This window comes from Diadema antillarum, unplaced genomic scaffold (assembly GCF_040938485.1).
Source record: "Diadema antillarum isolate AM-2024a unplaced genomic scaffold, OU_Dant_1.0 seq00001116_RagTag, whole genome shotgun sequence".
NCBI classification, from domain to species: Eukaryota; Metazoa; Echinodermata; class Echinoidea; order Diadematoida; family Diadematidae; genus Diadema; species Diadema antillarum.
The window spans coordinates 795,454-811,870 of NW_027271930.1; the positions used below are offsets into that span (position 1 = coordinate 795,454).

The following is a 16,417-nucleotide window of genomic DNA, read 5'->3' on the forward strand; positions in this document are numbered from 1 at the left end:
TATTTCATACAGTTTCTCATAATCTCATTAAAAAGTTGGAAAACCTGAAGCCCAATCTCAACCAAAACTATACTATCCCATTAATCATTTTATTATTCATTCCCAGTGCAGGGAGGGAGCCTACAAATTTGATATAAAATCAATAAGGCACATTTATTACAAGTGTACATACTGTAAAATGTATTCCTACATACGAAGGAAGGCCATTCCAAATCATTTTGACTTTAATACTTGACAAAATCACCAATGCCGTAAAATCTTTCACAGGTTTCATGTCTTTCTGCATTTCATAAAGCAAAGCAATTTCTAAAGTTGTGTGCAGTGTGTCAATAAAAATGACTCAGTGATTTCACTTTTTGTGTATATTTCACACAAACCTACACATCCCATTTCATAATGATGATTTTGGTTATCAAACAGCAGGCACATTGTGTAAATGGCACCAGAGCCAAGGGTTTGCTCCCTCATGCAAGCAAGAATGATCTGAAACTCTTCTGAATGCCCATGGAGAATTGATGGGACACATTTTACAAATAACACATATTTTACCTTTGTTACAGATGAAGAACACAACATGGCAAAATTAGAAGATACATGCAGCCGAGTAGCTTTTACAGTGTTTGGTTAAAGGTAATGAGTATTAGTTTGAAAACTAGGATGACCATCGGTGAGGAATTCTGCTAATAATGCAATGCTTCCTTGCACCTAGTGTGTATTTCTCTCTTCGTGAAACAGAGACACCTACTAAGTATCCTTCTCATGGCTCCGTATTATTAGGGATTAGTGCCTCATCACTGTGGGTTATAATGAGATAGTCTGACCCAGAGGCAATTGGTAATTAAAGCCTGGATTCAATCTGGGCTTTGTGGTTAACGAGGAGCTAGCTGGGTGAGATAAATGACTTGTTTGACTTATCAATTGACACCCACTTCTTTTTAACATAGAATGTCATCTTAAACAAAGGAGTGTTCAAAACAGGCAGTGAAAACCCATATGTTTCTCTCAAAATTCATTATACACTTGTCACGAGTACACATTGTAGCTAAGCAACTACCTTAAAGCTAGGCATTAAATACAACAGTATAAAAGCTGTCTGAAGAGAGTATTTATAAATTTACATTCTTTTTTTTTCCATGTTTCTTTTTTCTGCATACCATGTTTCATTTTTTTTTACACATGAAAACACTTACTGTAAAAGCGGAAATTTTCGCGCATTTCGCGCAATCAGAAACTAGCACGAAAATAAAAGCACGCAAATATTTTTGCTTGCCATATGCTCCTGTGTGTGATACCTTACCCGGTCAAGCGCGAAAAATTAGTCGCGCGAAAATATCCACTTTTACAGTATTCATCTCTGCCAGGTAAAAATATCAGTTTTTGGTCACTTGTATCTTGCTGTATTGGTATACACAAAAGCATGGGAGTTATAACTAATTAATGGTTACCAATACTAGTATGGTAGTTTACATCCCACACTTGTATCAGGATGCTGTGCAATGAACCACACAGAACAGGGCATACATGTACTCTGCACTACTTACCAACAAAAATTTTTTTTTTTTTTGCTGACATAAATTAGCCTTGCTGGTAAGACCAGTACCGGTAATTTACCTTCTCGAAATCCTTTTTTGAAGAAACAAGTTCGAGTTGCTGGATATAATACATTTTGAACAAATAGTTCACAATTCTATGTTAAGAAATTGTTATGCATATGAAATTGTGTACAGCAGTCATTAAATGCATGACCAATTGCTATGCAATGCCAGGAAAACTATTCCCTCAATTCATGTCTACCTTCTTATAAAAAGGGGTGATTTGTGTATAAGTCTGTGAGTGTACAATTGTATGTGTAGAGATGCCAAAAACTTCTTCCCCTTAATCTACTCTAGAAATCCAATATATGGATTGAATGATGAAAATATGTCAGATTTTATTTGTCCATGTGTGACATCACAAAAAGTTGTAGTCTTATTATCCAGCAATGGCTATATCAAAACCTTAAAAATTCAAATTTTTCAACAGACTGTCAGATTTTCCTCAAATTTCACTGATGTGTACTGCTAGTATTTCTGCATTCACTCAATCCACATATTTGGGTTTTATTCCCCCAGCAAATATTTCTGAGATCAAAGAGACATAACAAACTGAGGAATACAGAAAATAAAAATATTGAAAACAAAATATTTGGCACTCCAGTAGCAGAGTTAGTTGAATCCAGGCACATGTATGAATATGGTCCAAGTGATGTGTTGCTTGAGCTGCCTTGAAGCTGTGGTCTAGAGCTTGGCCAGGAAGAATCCTCTCCCTTGAGCCGAGCTGTCTGCTATGTGTCATGGGACTTTAGAATACAAGGCATAAACTATAAGATACTATATGCTCCAATAAATGTTTGAAGTGATATTCAAAAAGCAGGACTTCTTCACTTGGGCAATATTATTTATGTAATTGCAAAAATCAGTGGTCACATGAAATTCTATATGTATAAACATTGCACAATAATTCATCATATTCACGGATTAATCTACACAATTTGATGTTCCTGTCTCAGGGCACTAAAAAGATGATTAGTCAAGTCATCTAGGACAAACGAACTTGAAGTCATTTTTTCATTTTCATTCGAAGTCCATACCCAGTAATCAGAGGATTGTGTGTGTGTGTATATGTGTATGTTTTAATATGAGATGTACCAGCTCCCCTGATAAACAGGGGAAGTATCTTTGATGGTTTGGGAAACCATCAAGAGATGCCAAGTGATGAAGATCTGTATGCTATATGGCACTGCATTTTTGATTTCATGAATTATGTTTACAGATTTTTGCATGTATTACATGTTGCACTTTGAACAGATCATATTGCATCAAATGTTCAATATCAAGTCTACACTCATTCATAATAACATACAAGAATGCACTACATATTCCATAATGCAATGCAAGAGTAAGCATGCTGTACAGAAACGTATCTACCCGTCATGTTACCATTACTAATTACCAGGTAAACAAACTGGCATGAGATGAGCTACGAGGGAATATTCACTTAAACGACAATGCACCATTTCTTACTCATTTGTTGATAAACAAAGTTAAACAACAAACAATAGGACAGTAATTTCTTGATAACTGGAATCGCACTGCACAGATGTCATATTTCTGAACTACTGCAGAATGTCCCACCACATCACACCTGCTCTGCACTGCACCGAGTCACTAGGCACGGGTTCCTTTTTACACATCATATACCATAGCATAGGCTAGATCTATACAAGTAGGTCCTGGAAGAGTATACAGTTGTGGGTTATTCTTTGAGTGTTCCAATACTTAAATTAGTTGAATTGACTTTGAAACTAGATGCATGAATATATCCACAATGATGAGAAATTGAATTATTACATGTATTCTATGTGATGAAGAAGAATAGAAAATAAGAAATTGAATAGGGTTTCATTTTTATCTATGCGTACTTACATGTACATCGAAGGCACTGTTTGTAGAATCCCCATATGAGCTCTCCACATTTATCACACCATGTCATGATGTTCAAAAGTTGTGTTGGCACAAATTTGTGTCCCTGACCAATGTCTGCATTGGCATCGTCAACATATACCCCTTCTCCATTAATCCTTTCATTGATTGGAGGATAGGGCTCTGAAAAATGATCATGTTGAAATGATGGGAAGGATGATGACTCTCTGTGTTCCACACCATCCACACTGGACGAGTCCCTTCTTCTGTTATTGTTGTCATTGTCTTGTGTCGGAACAGGTTGGTATTTCCTCCACGGATGGAAGTAGTTGCTTATTCCTGCAAATATACCTCGCTGTGGACTGTGGTGCTGAACGGCCGATGTAGAAGTGTGACCATTCATTTCGGGCACCAGGTCATCGCCGACAGAGTCGAAGAACTCGTCGACATCAAAGTCAGATGATTCGTCGCCCTCAATGGGTTGAGAAGAAGATGAGTGCGACAGAGGTCGCATCTCAAAGTATTCCGTTACCCTGTTGAACATGCCGCCAATAGAAGTGACCACATAGCTCGATGATGCAGCGGCGATGTTGCCAATCGCACCCCTACGACTTCCGGGGAGATCGTTGCTGTCGACCGATCTTGCAGCAGCAGCAGCAGGTTGTGGCGCGGCCGTCACGTCTGCAGCCTGCCTGTCAGAACTCATATTACCACAGGTAACCTCTCTGCTCTCGCACTTCCTCCAATAAAACTGCTATCCTAGAAAAGCTGGAAATAGTCCAAACAACAAAGTTGGCTCATTATTAGAACTTTCATGTTTGGTAAATGTGTAGCACGAGCATATTGTACCATAAATTTACGACAAAAGCAATGTTTACTTACACAGTCGCGCAGCATTGCCCGTAGACAGCGTTCATCCGGCATGCTCCTTCGTTGTTTCTCTTTCCTGCAAAACACAACCAGCATGTGCATATTCGCATGCGTACAGGCGGTAGAGGCAAAAAAGCAGAATACTAGTAACGTCTTTCTATTCTTTCGTCCAGCCGCTATGACTCATGGTCCAATCTTGAAAATGGGTCAGTTTCTTCAAGTGTCTTCTCCAGCTTTGAATGTTGATCTAAAGGAAGTAATTTTGTCGACATTGGCTTACTCTATCATGCAGGGAGTAGACGTGTTTATTTAGTTCTCAATTTCTCCAAACCTCATTTATTTAACTGACATAGGTTGCCTACTTGCATGATCTCGTGAATATGAAGAGTAGGTCCATTTTTTAAACTAGGGCCCAAGAGTTAATCATCAAATAGAGCAAAATTAAACTTTTCGAGTGATATCTCACCTATTACATACCAAAAGATTTTTTTTTTTAACATTCTGATAAAAATATACCATATTCTTTTATTCTTTTATTCATTTTTAGCTATTTCAATTGCAAATATCCAAAATAAACAGGAATGGAGTTATTTCGTTTTTGCGATCCTCTATACTCTAGATACCTTCCCAGTTCAATAGTAAAAGAGATAGGTCTAGATGTATTCACATCAGAAAGCAAGGATTTCTAGTATGACTTTAGCAATGAAAATGGCTTGCAGTGCTGGGATTCACCCGGGGGATTCACCACAGGCCAACTTTGCCGTGAACTCTACCTGTTGCCAATACTCGATGTCACGTTTCTCTCGACAATGGAAAATGTTGAACACGTTAGGCCTATATATATTTTCCATATCTGCTATTTATGAGTGATAGGCCTAGTTGTTTCTTTTTTTTTGTATTGAATTTCTCTTTTAGATGCAGGACAAAAAAAAAATAAAAAATAATTAATACTTGTACCTGAAAGAGGCCTACCGGTGGGCCTATTCATCGATCAGTTTAAATTTGCAGGGCTGGGTATACCAAAGATGCCACACCCATGTCATGGTGATGCGTACAGTGCGTCGATCCTCTAAATAAACTCTACAGAAAAAGAGGTTCAACTGTCACACTGGGAGCACCTTTACGGGTGCAACTTTGTAGGCCTACCTTTCAGACCATGGTGTCACAAGGTCTGAGAGGTACAAAGTCGCACCCGTAAAGGTGCTCCCAGTGTGACACTAGTAACGGTGCAAAGTGGGATCTCTGAGTTTTCTTTAGAGTTTGCACCTTTTTTGGTCCAAAAGTTGCACCCGTGAAGGTGCTTCCAGTACGACACCGCTGGTAAAGGTGCAAAGTTGCACCAATTTTTTTTTTCCATAAAGTGTATAGGACGAGGTATTTTCTTCCACTGCTATGGTATTGGACTTATAAAAGGTCGTTTCTATGTATTTTCAGCCACATGCATACTTTATGATGTTCAGCTCATCTCTCCAGTGGAACTAGCACCGGTTTATTGTTCCGAAGGAGTATACGCGAAACTAAACAGTACATTTTTCCCCCGTCAACCTGTCAAAGTCCATATTCTATATGCGTAACGGTATATGATTGCACTAAGTTTTATTTCTTTTTAACAGTATTTATGACATGTACTCTGGCAGTATAGTGACATGAAAGTTAATGTAAACCATCAATAAGTGTATTTTCTTCGTATTTTCCTTCAGTTGATACAGCTTGTTCCAGGGGCCGCCGAAGTGGCGGGGACTGCACACACACACCCCCCCCCCCCTCCCACCCCCATTGACACACACACACACACTCACACTCTTGGCTCTCGAACAACAACAACAACAACAACAACAACAACAACAACAACACCTTGGATTTAGATAATAAGATACGCAAGCACCTTAAACCCATAACTTCCGACGGTTCAGAAATATATCAAAATCACTGCTGATACGCACTTCTCTGTCAGAGCAGGGAAGCGACCTCCCTGGTCAGAGTTTCCTGATTTGGGCTTAGTGGGACCAGGGAGGTGCTTAGTGGGACCAGGGAGGTGAGACCACCTCCCTGGTGGGACTTAGTGTCTTTGCCCAGAGCAGGGAGGTGAGACACCTCCCAGTCCACTGTCCACTACGATAATGACAAGCAACTGTGCCTGGTTGGTTTGAAATTATAACCTCTTGCACAAGAGTCAAGAACCTTTTTTTATATATCCACCAGGCTGTTCTACAGACCTAATGAATGACACCCGTGCATCGCCATCACCGTCCTCGCCATTATCATGTCTTTTTGCTTGTTTGAGATAATGGTATCAGATAAGGGATGGATCTCACTCCGCATCCTTTTACAGACAGGTGTATTGACTTGACGTTAGATGATGGTTATAAGATGAAGGCTGGATCACAGCATCATATACTAAACCTTTGACAGACAGGTAGGTTGATTTGACGTCATAGATGATGGTAAGGTTACATGAAGACTGGATAACAACAATCAGACCTTGACTCTCATGCTATCACATACAGGGACAGGTGGGTTGATTTGCCTTCAGAAGATGATGGTATAGATGAAGGCTGGATCACAGCATCAGACATTGACTCCGCATCCTTTTACAAACAGGTGAGTTGATATTTTGAAGTATAAATGATGGTTAGACGAAGGGTGGATCACAGCGTCAGACCTTGACTTTCATTCGATTACAGAGACATGTGGGTTAATTTGATGTATAGATGATGGTTATATAAGGTGGCTGGATCACAGCGTCACACTTTACAATTTGCTTCGAGTCCCATCCTATCACAAAACAGGTGAGTTGAATATAACGACGTTATCTATTATAGATGATGGTAAGATCAGATAAAGGCTGGATCACACCGTCAGACTTTGACTTCGCATCCCTTTACCGACAGGTGAGTTGATATGATGTTAAGTGATCATGATAGATTAAAAAAAAAGCCGGATCACAACTCTCAGACTTTGACTCCGCATCCTTGTACAGTTGGGTTGATTTGACGTTATAGATGATGAAGATAATGTGAAGGCTGAATGACAGCGTCAGACTTTGACTATGCATCCTTTTACAGTCAGGAGGGTTGATTTGACGTTGGATGGCAGTTTAAGGCATCAGACCTTGACTTCCATCCTATTCAGTACAGAGACAGGTGGGTGGATTTTACCAAAGAAGTACATCCTTCCTTGATTTTAGGGACTGTACAGTCGGGTGATGTTCTTTATCAAAAAATGGAAAAAAGGGTTCGTTATTCCGAACGTTCGTTGATCCGAAAACGAAATAAGGTTCTTAATTCCGAAGGTTCCTAGGCCTGTAAAACACACCTTCTTTTCATTTTTGGATCAACGAATTTTCGGAATAACGCCACAATTCGGATTGACAAACCCTATTTCATTTTCGAATCAACGAAAATCTAGGCATAGGTTATTTGTGTTTCTGAATAACGAACATTTGGATTAACAAGCCTGAATTCATTTTCGGATTGACGAGCCTTCGGAATAACGAATACCACCCGATTTGACGTTAGATGATAATAACATACAGACAGGTGGGTTGATTTCAAGTGGCATGATTTATCTATTAAACGGTGGTAGAATGACGGGATCATCAAGGGCATTACCAGTCCTCTTCTCCTTATTTGCCTCCGTCGGAGAGCATATCCTATACTCCTTGTGATCTTGAATTAATCCTAAACTTAATTGGTTTACCGCCGTCTTCGTGAAGTCTCAATGAGGATGTATGAGTTACCTTTCAGCAGCTTTCCTCTCTCCTTGACGATCCGCAAAAAGAAAAACACTTTTGATAATCATTCCCTCCTTTATACGCTTATGAATCAATGTTTTTCAAAAATAATGACCTCAAGTACTCAAGTTCCGTGAAGGAGGCCCATATCCTGTTCGATCCCGAGATAGGTGAGGTGATGTTTGAAATTCCGAAGGTTCATTAATCGGAAAATATTTAAGGCTCGTTATTCCGAAGGTTAATTCATTATTTCGAAACACACAAATTCCCTATACCTAATATAGAATTCGTTAATCCGAACATTGCAGCATTATTCCGAAGGTCCGTTCTCCTGATATTCGTTAATCCGAAAATGAAATGAGTTTCGTTATTCTGAAGGTTTGTTAATCTGAAAATGAAATTTAAGGTTGGTCATTCCAAAAATGAAGAGAAGGTGCGTAGGTACTGACGAACCGTCGGAATGTTGAAACTTATTTCATTTTCGGATAAAGGAACCTTCGGAACAACGAATCTTATTTTATTTTCGGATTAACAAACCTTCAAAATAAGGCGCTTTTAACGATAGGTGTAATAGTTCAATCAATGCCACTTCATGTTCGAGTCGACCTGCTGCTATTTATCGAGGAAAATCAAGCAAATGTGAATGGCAGAAGTTGTCGAAGAATCGGACATGAAATGAGCACATTATGGATGGGGGTTGAAAATTTTTGAGTTATGAAATGCAACTATATTAGTGGTGGCGGCATCAGTCACGAGCCTCATGCACTGACTGCGGAGAAAGGGTTGGTAGATGACAACCGGTTATCGACAAAAAAAACAGGAATTTACATCTGTATTTTGTTCAAACAAATCGAAGGGTTGTGACATGATCACAATATGCCCTGATTTTATTGCGTGTGTTATCATGCTACTAAAAGTAAAGTATAAGATGAGTGATTATAGCGCTTTCAAAAAACAAACAAACAAAAACACATGTTCTATGGCACTGAAGTTATACAACTTATAAGAAGTTGAAAAACTTAAATGTCACTGATTTAGGTCATCGTTTCAGGCTCATGGAGGTGAAAATAGTAAAGAGTGACGTGAGAACGGTTATACCACTCTGTTTTAGCTGGACTCGGGGAAAAGCAGGTACAAGAAAACGTGAACATCATAAATGCAAACCTAATAACGATGTTGGAGTTCGCATCCATTAAATGCATTGATCATGGCGTCTGTGAACAAATTGAATCAAACATGTTTTTTTTTTTTTGTTTTTTTTTTACCTTGGTACACACTGATGTTGCTTTAAGGCTAGTGATAGCATCAATGGTCGGAAAAGCATCTATGAAGTTTTGAAATACCCGTTCTTCTCACTAAAATCGGTCATTATTACAGCAAAGTTATACGGTAAGTAATCACAAGAGGACGCACTTCATTATGCGTGGTTTTAAAAAACTCGTGAGCTGTCACTTCTGCTGCGAATGACGTCGTATCGAATTCAAGACTTTTTTTTTTCTTTTTTAAACTAAAGGCACGGCGTTCGTTGTCTTCACAGCTAAGACACGCACCATAAGGTACTACATAATTTCTAGTATGTAAAGACGTCTCCGCAACGATTAATTTCATCTGAACCAACTGAGCATGAGGAGGACGATGAGGAATAATGAGAGCACACAGACTTACACAAGAAATGGGAAAGCAGAAAGAGGGGACACGAGGAGCAGTGATAAGAACAAAATTAAAAGCTGATGAAGAGTGATGCGTGATGGAAAGAAGTCAAGTTAAAAAGTGGAAAGGATCCTAGGGGTAGGATGAATAATTGGAAGAAAATCATGAAATGGACATAGAATAAGATAAATTAAGGACAAAATATTAAAACCAGGGCAAGAAGCTATTCTAAAAAAAAAAGAAAAGAAAGTTATTTTAAATTTTGTTGACAGTACAGCGTGTCCCAGAAAAAACGAAACCGAGTTTCATTGCAATTTTTTTGCGATCATAATCATACATTTGTTTTATGAGATATGCATGAATAGAAAGATTTACTTCTCTTCTTTCATTTGCTGCACAACTCATTGTTCATAATTCATGCATGGCTGAGTTAGAACAATAGAAAGTAATGCTACTAAATTTTCATTTGCACGAGCAAATGGCGACTTTGGATGAGTTTAGAAGGCTATTTCGGCAATCCTTTGTAAAAAAAAAAAAAATGAAATCATGGCCTTGATGTCCATTCTTTTTCCTTTCAAATGACATCTCATGTGTAAAAAAATATCTACGCCTGCTCGAGAAAACTTAATTTGAAAATATGTTTCCATTTTACTCAGAAAGATGGATTGTAATTAAGGAGTCATAGCTTTCCCGACGCCTGCCCGACTTGGCAGATAACAATGGCCTTCATGCTTCAATGAATTTACACAGACATGAAGGGAGGGGCTAAAAGGGAATGTTACAGACGGTTCGGAATAGGGTCGTAAATTAGCACATGATCCAACCACAGAGCAAGGGTGTTCATCAGCGAGTAACTGAAACCGTCTTCCGAGCCCTCCCCCCCCCCCCCCACACACACACGCAAAACACAACAAAACAGAAGACGACTTTCTGCCCTGCACTTGTACCTTTGAAATGTTAGAAGCGCAAGTTCAGTGATAAATAAAGTGAAGAACCCTCTCTTTCTGCTTCCCCTCCCCCTTCAAAAACTTCAAAACCCTGTCACTGATGAAGGACTAACCACGCGTGAGGGAAATGTAGAGAGGAATGAAAGCAGTGAAATCAGTTTGAGGTATAAAAATCATCAAAATGTGTATCATTGTTGTACGATTTCCCGTAGCCATTGGACTGCGTGCAGCCTGAGAATACTCACAATATTAGTCTTCAATTATTGGTTATGTCTCATAGCTTATTCTAAATAAATGACAACAAAGGGCTGTCCGTCTCATACAGCATCCTCTGTAAATACCCCCCCCCCACAACATTTACTGTAGCACTGCGGTTCTTTTGTGTGAATTCAATGGTGCAGATGAGCCCATTGTCTAATGCTATGTCAGGAGAGATGAATGCTTGTTTTCTTCGACTATCCGTAGAATTGGCAGAAATGAAGCATGCTTTCCCACAGATTTTTCTCAAGCATGCGTTATTCATATTTGACGCGTAAGATCTCATATGAAAGAAGAAAATATGAATATTTGGGTTAAGAACTTTGTTTTTCGAAAATGTAACGATAAAAGTCTGAAAAATTCAAGTAAAGTCACCATTTGCGCGTGCAAATGAAAATTTGGTGGCACCACTTTTCATTGTCCTAACTCAGTCATGCATGGACAATGAACATTAAGTTGTACATCAAATGAAAGAAGAAAAGTTTATCTTTCCATTGATGTATTCCAGCTCGTAAAGAAAATGTATGATTTCAATGGTAAAAAGTTGCATGGAAACCCGGTTTCGTTTTTTCTGGGACACGCTGTATAATGCCTGGTATTTTGTAATATATAAATATCAGCAAATGTAGGGCCCCAAGTCATGAGTATACATTGCAAGTTTATGCTCCAAAGCACTAGAAACAGTCTAAAATACTGTCTATGATGTTTTATTTTCAGTTGACAACATGATTGTGAATTTACGACATATATATGAAGAGTTGTACTGCAAAATGAGCTAAGCACCATTTTTAAACATTTCAAAGTAAGTCCATCATCAGATAGAGCAAAATTAAACCTTTCCTGTAATACCTCACTTGTGACATAACAAGGAATGTTCTAGAAGTTATGATTGAAAATAACCTCTATTGTCTTATTATTGTCTTTGTTTTTTAGCAGGTTTAATCTCAAATATCTCAACAAGAATGGAGTTAGCTCATATTGTTATATATATGTATATGTATATATGTATATATATATGTATATATATATATATATATATATATATATAAGAAAAAGAACACAGGAAACGTGAAGAAACATGATATGTGTATTGAAGAGGAAATAGAATAAAAGATTTATACAGGGCGTGAAGATGGAGAGCAAAAACGATGTTGATGTGCTACACTATCACATGAGGGTGAATGACTGGACACATGTAGCTTTGTATTTATATAAACTGATTTACAAACAGAGAAACAGGATGACTAAAGATGTGTACTAAAAATATCAGCATTTATACATACATAGGCCTAAGTGCATGCACACCTACACAGAAAGGCAAACAGAGATATATTGATAGATAAAAGAGAAAAAGGGAGATGAGAAAAAAAAAAGGAAATAGGCATATAGATAGATGGAGACTGATGAGGAACGGATTGAAAATAGTTTGATGAAGACAGATAGAACAACAGATAAATGAATGACAGATGGATAGATAGATAGATAGATAGATGGATAGATAGATGGATAGATAGATAGATAGATGGATAGATAGGCAGAAAGAGAGGAAGATGACTTCCAAAGAATATGAAGAACTCGATTACCATGGTAATGGGGGCCTAATTGACCAGAGCACAGCAAAGTCTGCATAGATTGCCTGACAGTGGAAATTCTTTATCACGAATGGAATCTTGTGATTGTTAGGATATCTTTAATAGTGGTGATGCTGTTGCTGATAAATGGTCACAATGAACTGTGCTCACTTTTCACTGAGGCTCTGTTCTCCACAATCTGTTCATCTTTCATGATAGGCTGTGCTTATTTCCAGTCTTGTGACAGATGACAATATGTAATCAGATTAACTACTCAACACTCAGTAAGACCTATAATTAGGGATTGACTCACCATTGTCAAGAAGGGAAATATGGGAGTAAGCTATTTTTATTTTTTACCATATCTTGTGGAAGTCTGCAAAGTAGGTTACTGTACATTAGATGATTCCTGGTTGCCCGCAGGAAAGTCACAGGAGTGGACTTCCGAGGGATATACACTTTTAACTTTGGTAAATTGAAAGGCTTCCCCTTGAGATCTCAATGGGACAGTGTCAAAAGACAAAACACACCCCCACATGAATTCAGCTTGAAGTGCCATGATCATGGAAAATGTGTGAACAAAAAGCAAAAGGCATTCTTTTCATAGCAGCAATTTTTTACAACTTCCAAAAAAAGTTTTGAGTGTGTAAGGTGATTTTTGGAAGAAGACATGTTGCTTCTAAATGCCATGATGAAGCCTAAACGCTCAAGAAGAGATTTTCTTTTTCAAATTTCATGGCACTATACAAAGATTAGAATAACTGCAGGAAGGCATGCCAACATTCTACATCTTGCATAGATACATGCTCAATCTCTCCGTCTTCTTAAATTTTTCGTTAGCTGTGTAGAGAATATCATTGTTTCTGTACTTGTGGGTCTTGCTACATTACAAATTCATACGCTTTATCATTATCATCATGTTTTCAAAAATCATAAGGATAAAAATGTCATGACTGTTATAATTGTAACAGGGTGTTGATTTGGCTCAGTTGGTAGTGCATCTGCTTCCCAGTCTTATGGACCCATGTTTCATTCCCGAGTCTAGCTGAGCACTGTTGTGTGTAATCATACCGTCCCCTCTAGTAAGAGGCAAAACACATTGTTCCTAGGATAGGACTTTAAATGGTGATCCTGTGTGTGAGTTAGTCCGGATATGTGCACGAAGAAGATCCCACTTCATTCATTCAAAGAGGAGGGTGCTAACCCAGTGACATGGTCCTCCTTCCTACCCACACAAGAAAAATGAGCAAAAGATGCCAACCCCTCGTGGTTTACTCTAGGTAACTAACAATAGTCAGCAAATGGTATCAAACATATTTTGCCATATGAAGAAAAAGAAGATTGAAGTCATTATAACAGTTGTCAACAAAATTGATATTTATAAAATTCTGGCATAGCAAAGTTGCTACTGCCTCACACTAACAATTAAAAAAAAATATTAAGGTGGGGGTTGCTTTTTCAAGTCACAATAAATTTGACTAGAATCCCCTTCATTCTATTGTTTGTAGGTGTAATAATACACCGCAGCATCTGTGTGTGCAGCATGGTACCTCGGTATTGAGTTGTGCAAGGGGAGACTTTCTTTGGCTTGTTTCCCATCCTATCTTGCTCTACAGTAGCAGCTAGCACCATACCTACATCCAAAGTTTGCACACATTTGCATGACGTTTGATCGAGAGTGTTTACCTACAGTTTGGGGTTTGGGTTGCTCGACTTATTGCAGGAAGGATATGGCTATTAGACAACTGATACAGTATAGAAATAGATGTGTGTCACTGATGAAAAGTACATTTCATTTTGTTGATTAGTATAGTATTTGGGGGACAGAATCTCTGCCTTTGACATACAGTGTGACCACTCTACCAAGGTAAAATTTTATCTTTTTGTGTGTGTAAAGGACACCCTCCTCATAAACATTAGAACTAGCCAAGCTTTTGAGATGGTCACTTGATCCACACCTTTGCCTACCCATTCAGCATGAGTGTCTAGGCCAGCTCCAGCCATAGTCTTGAATATGAGGTAGGTTAAAAATGAAATCACATTATCATGCACCAGGTGGACAAGGATATTACAAGTTGTGGTGTTTGAATATGAAATACATTGTATTACTGTATACGCTATATATTTCGCGGGGGTTTTATTTTCGCGAATTTCGCGAGTCAGGAGCTATTCGCGAAATTAACAACACGCGAAAATATTACCTTCCAAAATGAATCTCTTGCCTTGATGATACGAACATTTCAGTACTACAAGTATACCATGTCACGGCTTACCGAACAGACCATACTGGCTAAGCTTGTTTACGCACGTCCACGTCTACTTACGAATACTGTAGAGAGCCAATCCATTATCGCAAGGGGACCACTCGTCAGAAATCGAGCGCGATGGACTTAACCACTTCAAAAATGTTGAATTCTAACTTACTAGTTCGCAGAGTTTGTCAAGTCTTTTTCATGCAGTGTATAACTAGTATCATTCTTATTTGCTAGTAAGTTGAAAATTCACACTTTCTTTGCCACTTCATATTTTCTCTGGTCCCCCAATCGCGAATTTAACCACTCGCGAAAATGTGTGACAGCGGCAATTCACGAAAATTTATGTACGCGAAAATTACAGCGTATACAGTATGCCAAAGCAGTGTCATTGAATTGATGCTATAGAAAATGTTCTTATGTCTTATTCTGAGTTGTACTGCCATGCTTTAGTTATTGTGGGGGTTTAGTTGTTTAATTTCATAGCTAATTATTCCTATTTAGTATTATTCTATATTGCATATTGATCATTGTTTAGTTACCAAACATTTAGCTCACTTCGGTCTATTTGGTTGACCAATGATGGGAAGTACTTGCATTTTGCAAATGAAATTGCTTGTGCGACGATTTCCCATTAAACACTTGAACTGCACATGCAGTTTCCTTGAGATTTCAGAGTTATTATCTTTTGTGCATGTAGTTTTTAAGAGTTCTCAAAGCACCATCTTGTTTTTATCCATGCTGGCTGTTGGTGGAAAAGACTGGATCAAGGCAGGAAAGCATGTTCAAAATGTTTTTTGTGATGCTTTTGACAGAAACAGGTGCAGAATCAATTAACAAATGTCCATGTGTGTAGTAGGTCCATGATCACACCAACCCCTACCAGCAACTGCCACTTAAAATACTCATCTAGCAGCATTCATTGATCATTCATGTCTGTATGCCTCACTGTCTTTGAAGAATCTGCAGGAATGCCTCTCTAAAGCCTCAAGCAAAACCATCTTCATAATATGCCTGGGCATCATTTCAATTAGATCATCAGTAGGATGCACAACTTGCCATGTGAACGTGACCCCTGCATCATCATGGTAACTACACATGTACAGAGTTAAACTATCAGTCTGACATAATGAGATGGATCTGAAAACACTTTTTTTTCTGACATCTTTATTTAAAAATTCTCACTGGGAAGTACAAATGATAAGCACTCTACTACAAAATGTAGGTATAGAACATCAATTACAAAAAAAAAAAGTGGCAAATACATACACCTACAGTTCAGCTACCACAAAATTTGACAAGCAATTGCGACAATGAACAGATATGAACAAAACAAAATCCTCAATGTGTATGGCCAGCGAGAAATCTGCCAATTAGTTGGCTAACAGGGTTGACAAAAATGTACAGTGAGATCAAACTGATAGGATTGAATAGCTCGTGTGTCCTTGTTAAGGATGGTGTAGTTCTTTGATGGTTGATATGCATTTGAAAATTTGAGGACTGAATTGTGAAATCAAATATAGATTTCTCTTTTTTTTTTAAATGAGATACATAACTTAAAATTCATTTGCATTTTTTCTTCAATGATAATGAGCATTTCCGACTAAGTATGATGTACTCCAAAGACATATAATGTCTGTTAACATCTACATCAATTTATACATGAATACATTTA

The 16,417-nt window shown here is 38.2% G+C and overlaps 1 protein-coding gene across 4 annotated transcripts in view; it reads right to left on the reverse strand.

The window, feature by feature from the left end:
- The window catches only part of LOC139743856 (ras association domain-containing protein 1-like), a 71,062-nt gene extending 66,658 nt beyond the window's left edge, over positions 1–4,404 (reverse strand). For 2 of the 4 annotated variants that reach the window (XM_071654314.1, XM_071654312.1), the window contains exon 1: positions 3,465–4,356. In XM_071654314.1, coding sequence (XP_071510415.1) covers positions 3,465–4,167 — 703 coding nt within the window. In that variant the 5' untranslated portion in view covers positions 4,168–4,356. Of the gene's footprint in view, positions 1–3,464 lie in introns of all 4 variants that reach the window. The other 2 variants (XM_071654313.1, XM_071654315.1) reach the window with 2 other exon arrangements.
- Between the last annotated feature and the right edge of the window lie 12,013 nt (positions 4,405–16,417).